This window comes from Amblyraja radiata, chromosome 7, assembly GCF_010909765.2.
Source record: "Amblyraja radiata isolate CabotCenter1 chromosome 7, sAmbRad1.1.pri, whole genome shotgun sequence".
Lineage (NCBI taxonomy): Eukaryota > Metazoa > Chordata > Chondrichthyes > Rajiformes > Rajidae > Amblyraja > Amblyraja radiata.
The window spans coordinates 37,571,103-37,584,739 of record NC_045962.1 but is presented as its reverse complement, the minus strand read 5'-3'; the positions used below and the strand labels follow the sequence as shown (position 1 = coordinate 37,584,739).

The following is a 13,637-nucleotide window of genomic DNA, read 5'->3' as shown; positions in this document are numbered from 1 at the left end:
TTGTGGGTCAAAGAACCTGTTTCTGCACTGTATTCTATGAAGGAATGAACTGCAGATGCTGGTTTAAATCAAAGGTAGAAACAAAAAACTGGAGTAACTCAGCGGGACAGGCAGCATCTCTGAAGCGAAGTAATGGGTGATGTTTTGGGTCAAGACCCTTCTTCAGACCTGCTACCTCTATCTAAAATGTGGAACATTGAGCTGCCAGTCCTGATCATCCTTTAACTATACATCCATAATAGCCCTGGTATCCCAGAACGTACCCATGCTCATCTGCCTTACCAGTTAGGGTTTTTACATTAAAATAAATGCAGTTTGGATTATCAGCCCTTCTTTGATATCTATCCTGCACCTCCGTGTACTGCCAACTGAATTTGCTTGATTTAACTTCGGTACTTGTCATAACTTTCTCCTCTGCCAAACTATTGGATTGGGTCCCATCAGCCTGCAGTGCCCTAGCACAGACATCAAGTCGGAGCAGATTGTGAATGGTGGGGCAGTGGGCGAAAGGTGACTGTCTGTGCAGAGCTCAGTAATTAGCTGATGAGCGGCTGTTCCCCTTGCCTTGTGTGTTAGAACTAGTTGTTCCATGAGTGAGTTAAAGTGAAAGAGGAAGTATTTCAGTCTTTCAGCACAAAAGATATTGATCTTTTCCAGTTCTATTTCACAGGGTGGTTGTTTCACTTCTCTTCAGTTTTCAGGAACTGTGAGATTTTCTTTCTGCAGAGTCTGAATGACAATCTGATTCCCGACTCAGAAATGTTCATGTTCATTGGTCATGAGAGCAGAATAAGGCTATTCGACCATTGAGTTTGCGCTAGCCATTCAATCATGGCTGATCTATCTTTCCCTCAAACCTATTCACCTGCCTTCTCCCTGTAACCTTTGACACCCTTACTAATCAAGAACCTATCACACTCCGCTTTAAAAATGTCCAAAGACTTGAACTCCACAGCTGCTGTGGCAATGAATTCCACAGATTCACCAACCTCTCGTTAAATAAATTCCTCCTTGTCTTCAATCTAAAGGTATGTCCTTTTTTTCTGAGGCTATGGTTGTAGACTCTCCCATTACTGGAAACATCCTTTCCATGCCCACTCTATCTAGGCCTTTCATTATTTTGTATGTTTCAATGAGACCCCCCTTGTCCTTCTGAACTCCAGCGAGTACAAGCCCTGAGCCTTCAAACGCTCATCATACATTAATCCAATCATCCTTGGATTATTATCCTTTGGATACGTCTCCAATGGCAGCACATCCTTCCTCAGATGTGGAATCCAAAACCACTCGCAATACTCCAAATATGGTGTGACCAGCGCCCTGTAAAGACTCTGAATTACATTCCTGATTTTATATTCTAGTCCTCTCCATGAATGTAAACATTTATTTTGCCTTCCTTACTATCAATTCAATTATTAACTTTTTGGGAATCCTGAACCAGCATTCCCAAGTCCCTTTGTACCTCTGGTTTCTAAATCCCCATCCCATTTTGAAAATAGTCTATGGCTTTATTGCTACAACCAAAGTGCATGATTGTACACTCTGCGACGTTGTATTCCATCTGCCACTCTCTTAACTTGTCCGTCATTCTGCAGACTCCCTGCTACCTCTACACTCCCTGCTTCTCCATATCATCTGCAAAGTTGGCCATAAAGCCATCAATTCCATCATCTAAACCATCAATATATAACATGAAAAGTAGCTAGATCCTACACTGAACTCCGTGGAACACCACGTCATTGGCAACTAACCAGAAAAGGCTCGCTTTAATCCCAATTTTTGCCTTCTATCAGTAATCCAATCTTCCATCCATGCTAGTGTTTTCCCTCTAATACCATAGGTCCCATCTTGTTTAGCTGCCCCACGGGTGGCACCTTATCAAAGGCATTTTGAAAACCCAAGTAAACAACATCCACTGACTCCTTTGTCAACCTGCTATTACTTCCTCAAAGAATTCCAAAGGCAAGTGCTCCCCTGAACAAAACATGCTGACCCTGGCTTAATTTCTCGGGTGCTTCTATGTACTCAGAAACTTCTTCCTTAATTATTCCTTAGACAAGCTCACTCTCATATTTCATCTTTTCTCCCCTTAATTGCCTTTTGAGTTGCTTTTTGTTGGTTTTTAAAAGCTTCCCAATCCTCTCGTTTCCTGCTAATCTTTGCAATATTATATGCCTTCTCTTTACCTTTTATGCTGTCTTTGAATACCTTTTGGTGGGTGGTGGCGTTGGGAGTCAGCTGCCCAGCCAGCAGCGTGTTCGTTATTTCGATTTGTTTTGGTGTGTCTAAATGTTAGTTTGGTCTCTTGGTATGTCTTGTATGGAGGGTGGTGGGTGGGGGGGAAAAGGGGGGAACCACTTTTGGTCGCTTCCTCGACGGAGAGGCGACTTTTTCCATGTCGCCTCCCTTGCGGCCTAACAGCATGGATTGGAGCGACCTTTCCCGGAGTCGGGCCCAAGAGCTACAGCAGTGGGGACGTTTCCATCGCGGAGCAGGCGAACCCTTGCCGGGGATCGCCAGAAAGGAATGCTCCGATCGCTGGCCTGGTGACTTTGGCATCATGGGGATGTGGTCTGCGGAGCTTCTAGCCGTGGGCGTGGCGTGGACTTCTGGAGCCCGGGATCCCTTGCCGAGGATCACCGGAGAAGAGCTCCAACCGCCGACCAGCGGCCCATAACATCCTGAAGCTGCGGCCTCTGGTAGGAAAATGCTGATTCGGGACTCCAAGCCGCGGAGTGTGTTTGACCGTCCCGATTTTGGAGGTTTGATCATCCAGACGAGAGGGCCTGTGCATCTGGCCATCCGTAGCTGTGACTATGGAGGGTTCATGGCCCTGGCCACGGATGAACAAAGTAGGAGGACTGACTCGGTTACCTTTACTCAACAGTAATACTGGCACATCTGCTTTCGTCTTCTCCTTATCAAACTGTAGGTTGAATTTTATCATATTATGATCACCTTGAGCTCCTTAATCAAATCCGGTTCATTACACAGCATTATGTTCAGAATTGCCTGTTCCCTAGTTGGCTCGACCACAAGTTGCTGTAAGACTCCTTCTCTTGGAATCCAGTACCAACCTGATTTTCTCAGTCTACCTACACATTGAAATCCCTCATGACCACTGTAACATTGCCTTTCTTACATGCCAATTGTATCTCCTGATATAGTTTGAACCCTATATCCTTGCTACTGTTTGGAGGCCTGTAAATAACACCCATCAGGGTCTTATTACCTTTGCAGTTTCTTAACTCTACCCTCAAGGATTCTACATACAAGATACAAGATATATTTATTTGTCACATGTGCCAGCTGGCACAGTGAAATGTGGTCACCATACAGCCATACAATAAAATAAAGAACACAGCACGATAGAGTTCAACATAAAACGTACCCTCACAGCAGAATCAAAAGTTTCCCACTGTGAGAGAATGCACCAAAGTTAGTCTCTTCCTCGATGTTCACCTGTGGTCGGGGCCTCCGGAGCCCTCCACAGTCGCCACTACGGGCAGCCTGCCGCTCATGCCCGCTCGCCAGGATGTTAGAACTCCGACGTTGGGACTGGAGGCCAACCTCAGTGGCTTGGACCTCCGAATCGGCCGCTTCCTACCAGAGTCCGCGGCTCCCGACGTCCCCAGGCCGCGCCGGGCGGAGACTCACGCTGGCGGCCCTCGGCAAAGGGTCCCAGGGACTCCGCGATGTCGGTCAGCGCCGCCCGCGTTGGGAGCTCCACGAACCACAGCTCCTCGATGTTGGAGCAGCGGGCCCAACGCTCCGGAAGGCATCGCCCACTCCGCGGTGAATCCAGCGCTGCGCTGCCGCTACCGAAGCTCTGGTCCGGTCCCCGGTCTCAGGTAGGAAAGGCCGCTCCGATCCAGCTGGTAGGCCGCGAGGAGGGGGGGTGAGGACGCGACTCGGAGAAATAGTCGCATCCTCGCCACGAAGCGACTAGGAACGGTTCCCCCCTTACCCTACCCCACTCCCCCACATAGAAAAGCTAAAGAATCCCCAAAACAGTTTAGGCAAACTAAAATTTAAAAAAGAGGGGAAAAAACGGACAGGCTGTAGTGATTTCTCTTGTTAAGGATTGAACTTCATTCCATACCAGCTGAGCCACCCCACCCACCTGCTTGTCTTTTCAATAGGATGTGTATCCTTGGATGTTCCACTGTGATGCTCACTACGTCGTACCTACCAATTTCTAACTGTGCAAGAAGCTCATCCTCCTTGTTCTGTATATTGTCCGCACTCAAATATAACGCCTTTATTCATCACATCTCTTCTAAAATTGGTCTGCATTTTGCCTGACATTGGACTCTTATCCATTTTTTTAAATTTTAGAACTATTACTTTTTCTGGAGACTTAAGTAACCTCTCTAAATGTTATAGCATTGAAGGAGGCCTGGGGCTGATCAAGTCTTTGCTAGTTCTTTGTCACACCCTTCAATGCTTTTTCCCAATGGTCCATCAATTATTTTTCTATTTCCCTTCTGAAAGCCCAGTGGAATCTGAATCCATTGCATTCTCAAGCAGTGTGTTCTGTGTTGCTCTGCAGTTTTATTTCTCACAATACCGCTGCATCTTTAACCCTACGCTTTAAAGCTCTTACCTCAGTCCCTCGATTTACCTCAGACCAGTCATGAGCGTGTACAAATTCATCAAATCCACTCCCCACCTTCCAAGCCAGGGAACTGCAGGCCGGTGAGCCAAATGACTGTGTCGGGATTACTGGGGGGGTGTATCTAAGGGACATGATCTACCTGTTTTAGGAATAATGGAGGATGGCCAGCATGACTTCATGCATGGGAATAGGGAATTGTCTCACAAATTTGATTTAATTTTTGTAGAGATGATGAAGAGGTTCGACAGTAGGTAATGTTGTCTATATGCTCCTTAGCAAGTCCTTTGGCACGATTCCACATGGTAGGGTGGTCTGGAAGATTAGATTGCATGGGATCCAACCTAGCCATTTAGTGGAAGGCTATTTTTCAGGTTGGAGACTATGATTGGGATTGGAAAAAGGTAGCTGTTTAGATTGTGGAGGCATTAGTAGTGATGTTGAAATGGGAGTCAAGAATGATTCCAGAAGACTGGAAAATTGCAAATGTAACTCCACTGCTTAAGACGGGAGCTCTGCATTTAACACCATTGTCCTCTCCAAGCTGGTTACCAAGCTCACAGAACTGGGTTTCTACGCATCCCTCCGCAACTGGATCCTTGACATCCTCATTAGCAGACCACAATCTGTATGAATTTGCAACAAGACTTCCTCTTCGATAACCATCAGCACGAGAGCACCTCAAGGCTGCGTGCTCAGCCTCCTGTTGTTTAAGAAAGAACTGCAGATGCTGGAAAAATCGAAGGTAGACAAAAATGCTGGAGAAACTCAGCGGGTGAGGCAGCATCTATGGAGCGAAAGAATAGGTGATGTTTAGGGTCGAGACCCTTCTTCAGACTGATGTGGGGTTGGGGTTGGGGTTGGGAAAAAGAAAGGAAGAGTCAGAGACAGTAGGCTGTGGGAGAGCTGGGAAGGGGAGGGGAAGGGAAGGAGGGAGAAAGCAAGGACTACCTGAAATTGGAGGGCAATGTTCATACTGCTGGGGTGTAAACTACCCAAGTGAAATACTAGGTGCTGCTCCTCAAATTTGCGGTGGGACTCACACTGGCCATGGAGGAGGCCAGGACAAAAAGGTCGGATTCGGAATGGGAGGAGGAGTTGAAGTGCTGAGCCATCGGGAGATCAGGTTGGTTAATGCGAAATGAGCGGAGGTGTTGGGCGAAGCGATCGCCAAGCCTGCGCTTGGTCTCACCGATGTAGAGCAGTTGACACCTGGAACAGCGGATGCAATAGATGAGGTTGGAGGAGGTGCAGGTGAACCTCTGCCTCACCTGGAAAGACTGCTTGGGTCCTTGGATGGAGGCGAGGGGGAAGGTAAAGCGACAAGTGTAGCATTTCCTGCGGTTGCAAGGGAAAGTACCAGGGGAAGGGGTGGGAAGGGTGGGAAGGGATGAATTGACCTAGGAGTAACTGAGGGAGCGGTCTCTGTGGAAAGCCGAAAGGGGAGGAGATGAGAAGATGTGGTCAGTGGTGGGATCCCATTGAAGGTGGTGAAAATGTCGGAGGATTATCTGTTGTATAGGGTGGAAGGGGAGGACAAGGGGCACTCTGTCCTTGTTACGAGTGGGGGGGTGGGGAGTGAGAGCAGAGCTATGGGATATAGAAGAGACCCTGGTGAAAGCCTCATGTATAGTCGAAGAAGGGAACCCTCCCCCCCCCCCCGTTCCCTAAAGAATGAGGACATCTCCGATGCCTTGGTTTGGAACACCTCATCCTGGGTGCAGATGTGGCATAGACGGAGGATTTGGGAGTAGGAGATAAAGTCCTTACAGGAAGCAGAGTGGGAAGAAGTGTAATCTAGATAGCCATGGCAGTCAGTGGGTTTGTAGTAGATGTCGGTCATTAGTCTGTGACTTGCGATGGAGATAGTGAAGTCCAGATACGGTAGGGAAATGTCGGAAACAGCCTCCTGTTGTACTCGCTCTATACTCACGACTGCATAGCTGGACACAATTCGAACACCATCTTCAAGTTTGTTGATGACATCACACTTGTTGGAAGTATTAGAAATGGGTCAGAGTATAGGAGGGAGAACGATCGACTGACTAAATGTTGCCAGACACCAACCTTGCTCTCAACATCAATACTACCAAGGTTGTGGATTGTGGACTTTGGAAGATGAAGAACGAAGATCCACAAACCTGCCTTCATCGACGGGACGGTTGTGGAGAGAGTCAAAAGCATCAAATTCTTGGGCGTGCATATCACTGAAGATCTGTCCAGGACTCGGCATATTCATGCAATCATGAAGAGCCCATCAATGCCTCTACTTCCTTGGAAGAATGAGGAGAATTGGTATGTCAATGAATACTCTCTTGAACTTCTGCAGGTGTACAGTAGGGAGCACATTGACTAGTAGCACCACGGCCTGATTCCGCAGCTCGAACGGCCAGGGACGAAGAAGACTACAAACAGTGGTGAACACTGCCCAGTCCGTCATGGGTATTGACCTCCTCAACATCAAGGGCTCTGCAGGAGTCGCTGCCTCAAAAAGGCAACCAGTATCATCAGCAATTCACACCTCCCTGGCCTCGCTCTGATTTCACTCCTGCCACTGGGATGAAGGTATAGGAGTCTGAAAACTGTAATGTCCAGGTTCAGGAGCAGCTTCTTCCCTACAACCATTAGACTATTAAATAGTACAACTTCCAAATAGGCTCCAAACTATATAGACTTGGGGGCATTATTTTTGACTTTGCACTAAGGTCTACTTATTTACCTGTTTTAAAAAAATATATACTGAACATTTTTTGTTGTTTACAATGGGTTTTACAAAGTAATATGCTTACGTATCTGTTTTGCTGCTGTAAGTAAGAATTTCATTGTTCCGTTTGGGGCAGATGACAATAAAACACTCGTGACTTGACTTGAAATGCATTGAGGAAGACTTGTGCTGCTTGATGGTCCCCATTAAGGTGGATTCCCCTGTGATGACTGCATTTCTACCCATTGTTTTTGTATGGTGGCTCAGCGGTAGTATTGCTACCTTACATTGCCAGGGACCCGGGTTCGATCCTGACTATGGATGCTGTCTGTATGGAGTTTGTACATTCTCTCTGTGACCTGCGTGGGTTTTCTCCGGGATCTCCGGTTTCCTCCCACACTCCAAAGACGTATAGTTTGGAGGTTAATTGGCTTTGGTAAAAGTGTAAATTATCCCTAGTGTGCAGGATTGCGTTAGTGTTTGGGAATCGCTGGTCAGCGCGGACCTGGTGTGCCTCAAGGCCTGTTTCCGCGTTGTATCTCTAAACGAAACTTAACTAAACCCTTTATCCCATGATACCAAGTTTTGGACTAAACTCTTTATCACTCCTTGTCACTAATTACTTGGTTCTGAAAATCCTGCACAACCTGAGGATCCCTGTATTTATGCCCCTTCCTTTTCTTCCAGATGGTCTTCCCAATTACTATCCTCAGAATTCACTTCATAAAATAAATCATCCAGAGAACTCTCCACCTTCTTGCTGTCCATGGTGACACCAGTTGCCCTTCAAGGTCTGAGGGCAGCAATGTGGTGCTACAGTTTGTACCACTCCTTCAAGTTCCAGGGACCAAGTTCAAACTTGAGCGTGCTGTCTTTGTGGCATTTGCGTGTTCCCTGAATCTCCGTGGGTTTCCGTGCGTGTTCCAAAGGTCTGCTGGCTACTGGAAGTTACCTATTAATGTAGGTAATGACAAAAAAATAAGGTGTGGTTGATGAGCATTTGAGAGAGGGAGAGAAAGAGAGAGGGAGAATAATTTGTAGGTGTACATGGAAAGGAGAAGTTTGGGATTGATGAAATTGCTCCCTTGGGGTTGGCATGGACCTAATGGACCAAGTGAGCTCCCTGTTACATTAGAAGTCCTTGAGCCTGATTACATGTGACAGTCCCAGCATATGAAGTTCCCACCTGGCACAGGAATTGCAGGCGACGAGACCCAGAACCTTGCATCTTTCCACTACTTTTAAAATACTGATTATTAACCTGAATCATTAACTTCAATCATTCTCTTCCTTCTCATGCTGTTCTCACTTGGCCGTTTACTTACCATTGTGGTATTTTTCTCCCTCTGCTGCCAGGCATTGCACAGCGGCATCTCGGTGGATGAGATTTATGACCTGACTGCCATTGACAAATGGTTCCTCTACAGACTCAAGCGAATCGTAGAACTGGAGCAAGTGCTCTGCAAACAAAACAGGTAACTGTGCCCATTGATGCCATATCTATCAGCTAGTGGTGTCTGCTGACGTGATGCATTGTAATGACCATTGATAGCGGGTAAATAATGATAAGATGACAAAACGATATAATGATCGATCACAACATGGGATTTGTCAGGGTCACTCTGTCTAGATCTTATTATTTGATCCAAATATTGTCAAAGAGCTGTTCCAGAGGTGAAATCTGGATTCCTCCCTTTGTTATCAAGACAGTGTTTGAGTGTGTTTGATTGTAGAGCTGTGGACCGGCAATATATTCCCAAGTTGGTCATCTTGGTGAGGGACGTGCATATTGTGCTGCATCTGTAGCCCCTGTCTTTCTTGCTGGGAGAGGTCACGGGTTGGGAGGTGCTATTGGCATAACCTGGGCAAGTAATTGCAGAACATTTTGGAAATGCCGTTACGTGCCAGTGGTGGTTGCTACGGTGTCAGTAATGCAGTTGTTACGCTTGGATGGTGTCAAAAGTTGTTGGGGCTGCACACTTACAGGCAAATCATACAATAAGACTGGAGGCCCGAGACTAGTGGTGTGCCTTAGGGATCAGTGCTGGGCCCATTGATATTTGTAATTGTCTATCAATAATTTGAATGAGAATGGACAACGCACATATAAGAATAGAAAGTTAACGTATACTATTTCACATATGGCAAGTTTGCAAAATAGTTTTCACTTCCTCTTCTTACTTTGCCTATTTCTATATTTACTTTCTTTCACTTGAAATTAAACGTTTTTGCGGCTTCTAATCCAGGAATTCAGACGTAACTAATTGCTTTTGGTAATCGTAAATGAATGTTCTGTGAATACCATCTCTTATTTTAAGGTCATATGGAATAGGAGTAGAATTAGGCCATTCGGCCCATCAAATCTACTTCGCCATTCAATCATGGCTGATCTATCTCTCCCTCCTATCCCCATTTTCCTGCCCTCCCCATAACCTGTGCTAATCAAGAATTTATCTATCTCTGCTTTAAAAATATCCATTGACTTTGCCTCCACAGCCTTCTGTGTCAAAGAATACCACAGATTCATCACCCTCTGACTAAATACATTTATCCTCGTCTCCTTCCTAAAAGAAAGTCCTTTAATTCTGAGGCTATAGCCTCTAGTTCTAGACTCTCCCACTAATGGAAACATCCTCACCACATTCACTCTATCCAAGCCTTTCACTATTCTGTATGTTTCAATTAGGTCCCCTCTCATTCTTCCAAACTCCAGTGTGTACAGGCCCAGTGCCGACAAACGGTCATCATAGGTTAACCTACTCTTTCCTGGGATAATTCTTGTAAACCTCCTCTGGACCCTCTCCAGAGCCAGCACATTCTTCCTTAGATATGGTGTCCAAAATTGCTCACAATATTCCAAATATGGCCTGACTAGCTCCATATAGAGTCTCAAAATTACATCCCTGTTTTTGTTATCAAGCCCTCTTGAAATACTAGCATTGAGTTTGCTTTTGTGGATTAATTGTGTCATCATTTATAAATTAAATATTTCCATTGTAAAGTATAAATGCAGAGGCTGCAAATATGAAGTTTAAACGCAAAATGCTGGAAATGATCAGGAAGTTAGGCAGTTTCTGTGGAAAGAAAAACAGAGTTATTGTTTCATGTTGATGCCTCGCATCAGACATTGACATTGTTTCTCTCACACATGCTGCTTGGCGTGCTGAGTACTTCTAGAAATTTCTGTATTAACATAGAAACATTGAAAGCATAATAAAGTGCAGCACAGTAATAGAAGTTTTATCCCACCGTGTCAGTGCCGACAAAATGTCAATTACACTAATCCCCATCTCTTGCACAAAGTCTGTATTCCACTATTCCTTGCCTGTACATGCGCCTGTCTAAATACAACTCAAACGTTGCTATTGTATCTGCTTCTACCAAGTCCCCGCAGCTCGTTTGAGGCACTGACCACTCTCTGTGTCAAAGAAAAGAATAGCCTTGCATATCTACTTTAAACTTTTTTTCTCGGGCATTTGATAATCTCCCCTGAACTTGGCTGTGCTTTCTTGCACTCTTCGGAAAGGCTAAAAGGGACTTTCGCTCTAAACTGGAGGATGAGGCTGCCATTGAGCAGCTGTAGCAGGGCTTGCATGCCATCACTTCCTACAAGGCAAAGTCAGGGGGCAGCTAATGTAACAGCGAAGCATCACTCCCAGACGAGCTCAATACATTCTACGGAAGCTTTGAATGAGAGAACACTGATGTGCCTTGCCGGGCCTCCATAGCATGGTATTAATAGTGTGGTATTACAATCTCAGTCACAAAGGTCAATGTCAGGAGGGTGAATCCTTCGAAAGCATCTGAACCTGATGGTAAACCTGGTCGGGTTCATAAAACCTGTGCATACCCATTGGCTGAAATATTTGCGGACGTCTTCAACCTCTCATTACTGAAGGCTGAGGTGCCTCAATGACTGTGGTGACGAAGTGCTTTGAGAGGTTAGGTGCATATAACTCCTATTCCAACAAGAACCTGGACCCACTACAATTTGCCTACTGCCACACCAAGTCAACAAAGGATGCGATCTAACTGGCACTCCACTCGGCATTGGACCACAGTCATACAGCGTGAAAACAAGCCCTTCAGCTCAACTTGCCCACCCTGACCAATATGTTCCAACAACACTAGTCCCACTTGCCTGCGTTTGGACCCTATCCTTCTAAGATTGAGGGGGGATCTTATAGAAACTTACAAAATTCTTAAGGGGTTGGACAGGCTAGATGCAGGAAGATTGTTCCCGATGTTGGGGAAGTCCAGAACAAGGGGTCACAGTTTAAGGATAAAGGGGAAATCTTTTAGGACTGAGATGAGAAAAACATTTTTTACACAGAGAGTGGTGAATCTCTGGAATTCTCTGCCACAGAATGTAGTTGAGGCCAGTTCATTGGCTATATTTAAGAGGGAGTTAGATGTGGCCCTTGTGGCTAAAGGGATCAGGGGGTATGGAGAGAAGGCAGGTGCAGGATACTGAGTTGGATGATCAGCCATGATCATATTGAATGGCGGTGCAGGCTCGAAGGGCCGAATGGCCTACTCCTGCACCTATTTTCTATGTTTCTATGTTTCTAAACCTATCCTACCATATACCTGTCCAATTTTTTAAACGTTGTGATAGCATCTGCCTTGACTACCTCCTCTGACAGCTTGTTCCACAAACCTACCACTCTTTAGGACTCATGGTGGGATCCCATTGAAGGTGGCGACAGTGTCGGAAGATTATAACTAGTCACATCTTCCCAATTCCACCCCTTTCTGCCTTCCACAGAGACCACTCCCTGGTTAACCCATCCCTTCCCACCCAAACCACCCCCTCCCTAGGTACCTTCCCCTGCAACCGCAGGAGATGCAACACCTGTCCCTATATCTCCTCCCTTGACTCTGTCCAGGGACCCCGACAGTCTTTCCAGGTTAGGCAGAGGCTCACTTACACCTCCAAACTCATCTACTCTTTCCGTTGTTCAAAATGTGGATTCTTATACATGAGCAGGACCAAACGTAGACAGGGCGATCTTTTCGCTGAACACCTTTGCTCAGTCTGCCTGGAACTACCTGATCTCTCAGTTGCCAAACACTTTAATATTCCCTTTCCTATCCACTTTAACGCCCTTTCTGTCCAAGGCCTCCTCCATTGTCAGAGTGAGGCTAACTGCAAATTGGAGGAACAGCATCTCATATTTTGCTTGGGCAGCTTATAACCCAGTAGTATGAGTATTGTTTTCTCTAACTTCAAGTAACACCTGCACTTCCTCTCTCTCCATAGACTTGGGGGCACTTGTTTTGTCTTTGCACTATCATTGTTTGCTTTTATGTATTAAGCTATTTTTGGTTGGAGTTTATGAGTACTATGTTTTCATATCTGTTGTGTTGCTGCAGGTAAAAATTTCATTGTTCGGTTTTGGGACATATCACAATAAAACACTCTTGACGCTTGACTTCTCTTGGCCCACGCTCTCCTGGTTGCATTCCCTTGAACTCACCTGGTTCTCTTGGCAGACTCTCTTGGCTGAATCTTACCATTAATTGAAATGTCACTATAAAACTTTTGTTTTTAATTGAACTAGAAGTATATTGGAGTAAACTACATTCCCACTCTGCCTAATAACACAGGCATGGTGATGGAAGGTTTCATCAACATAGTGTGTGTGGTTTAGGAGTTAATGATAGACCTCCTCCAGGTAGGCCTTCTGTTCTGTTGTTTTGTACAATCCCGCAAGCATTGCCACTTTCATTTCACTGTACATCTTGTATGTGTATGTGACGAATAAAGTTGACTTGGCTTGACCTAGCATGATGCAACCACTGTGGTGTCTCTCTCCCACCAGTGAAACCATCACTGATGCACTGCTCTTAAAGGCAAAACAAGATGGGTTTTCAGACCGCCAGATTGGGGACTGCATTGGCCTAAGTGAACTAGATGCGAGGAAACTGAGGATAAAGAGGAACATCAAACCACAGATTAAGCAGGTCAGTGACCCGACATTGTCTGCTGCAGCAGAGCTGTATCTTTCACTGTAGAGTATTGTTTTCAACATTGCTGTAATAATGAGGTAGAAGGCTCTGGTTTCAATGCACTCCAGCCAGCCGAACCCACAAGTGGTAATGTGTGGAGCCCAATGGAGGAGTCCTTCACATATGGTCCTGACTCCCAGTTTATCACCTTTTAACTTTTAGTTCACACCATGGATTTACTCCACCCTATTTCTTTGCTTCTTCCATCCCACAAACTGCCAAGACCCTTGCACATCACTGTTCTGACCTGCATATTCAGGATTTTAAATGCTTTCACTCAGTTTCTGACCAGTGAAGGCAAGAATG

The 13,637-nt window shown here is 45.6% G+C and overlaps 1 protein-coding gene across 1 annotated transcript in view; it reads left to right on the top strand.

Annotated features, from left to right (window-relative positions):
* cps1 (carbamoyl-phosphate synthase 1) overlaps positions 1–13,637 on the top strand; it is a 164,164-nt gene that overhangs the window by 105,523 nt on the left and 45,004 nt on the right. Inside the window, exons 21-22 of the mRNA XM_033024205.1 lie at positions 8,676–8,794; positions 13,145–13,286. Of these exons, the coding sequence (XP_032880096.1) occupies positions 8,676–8,794; positions 13,145–13,286 (261 nt within the window). The remainder of the gene's footprint in view (positions 1–8,675; positions 8,795–13,144; positions 13,287–13,637) is intronic.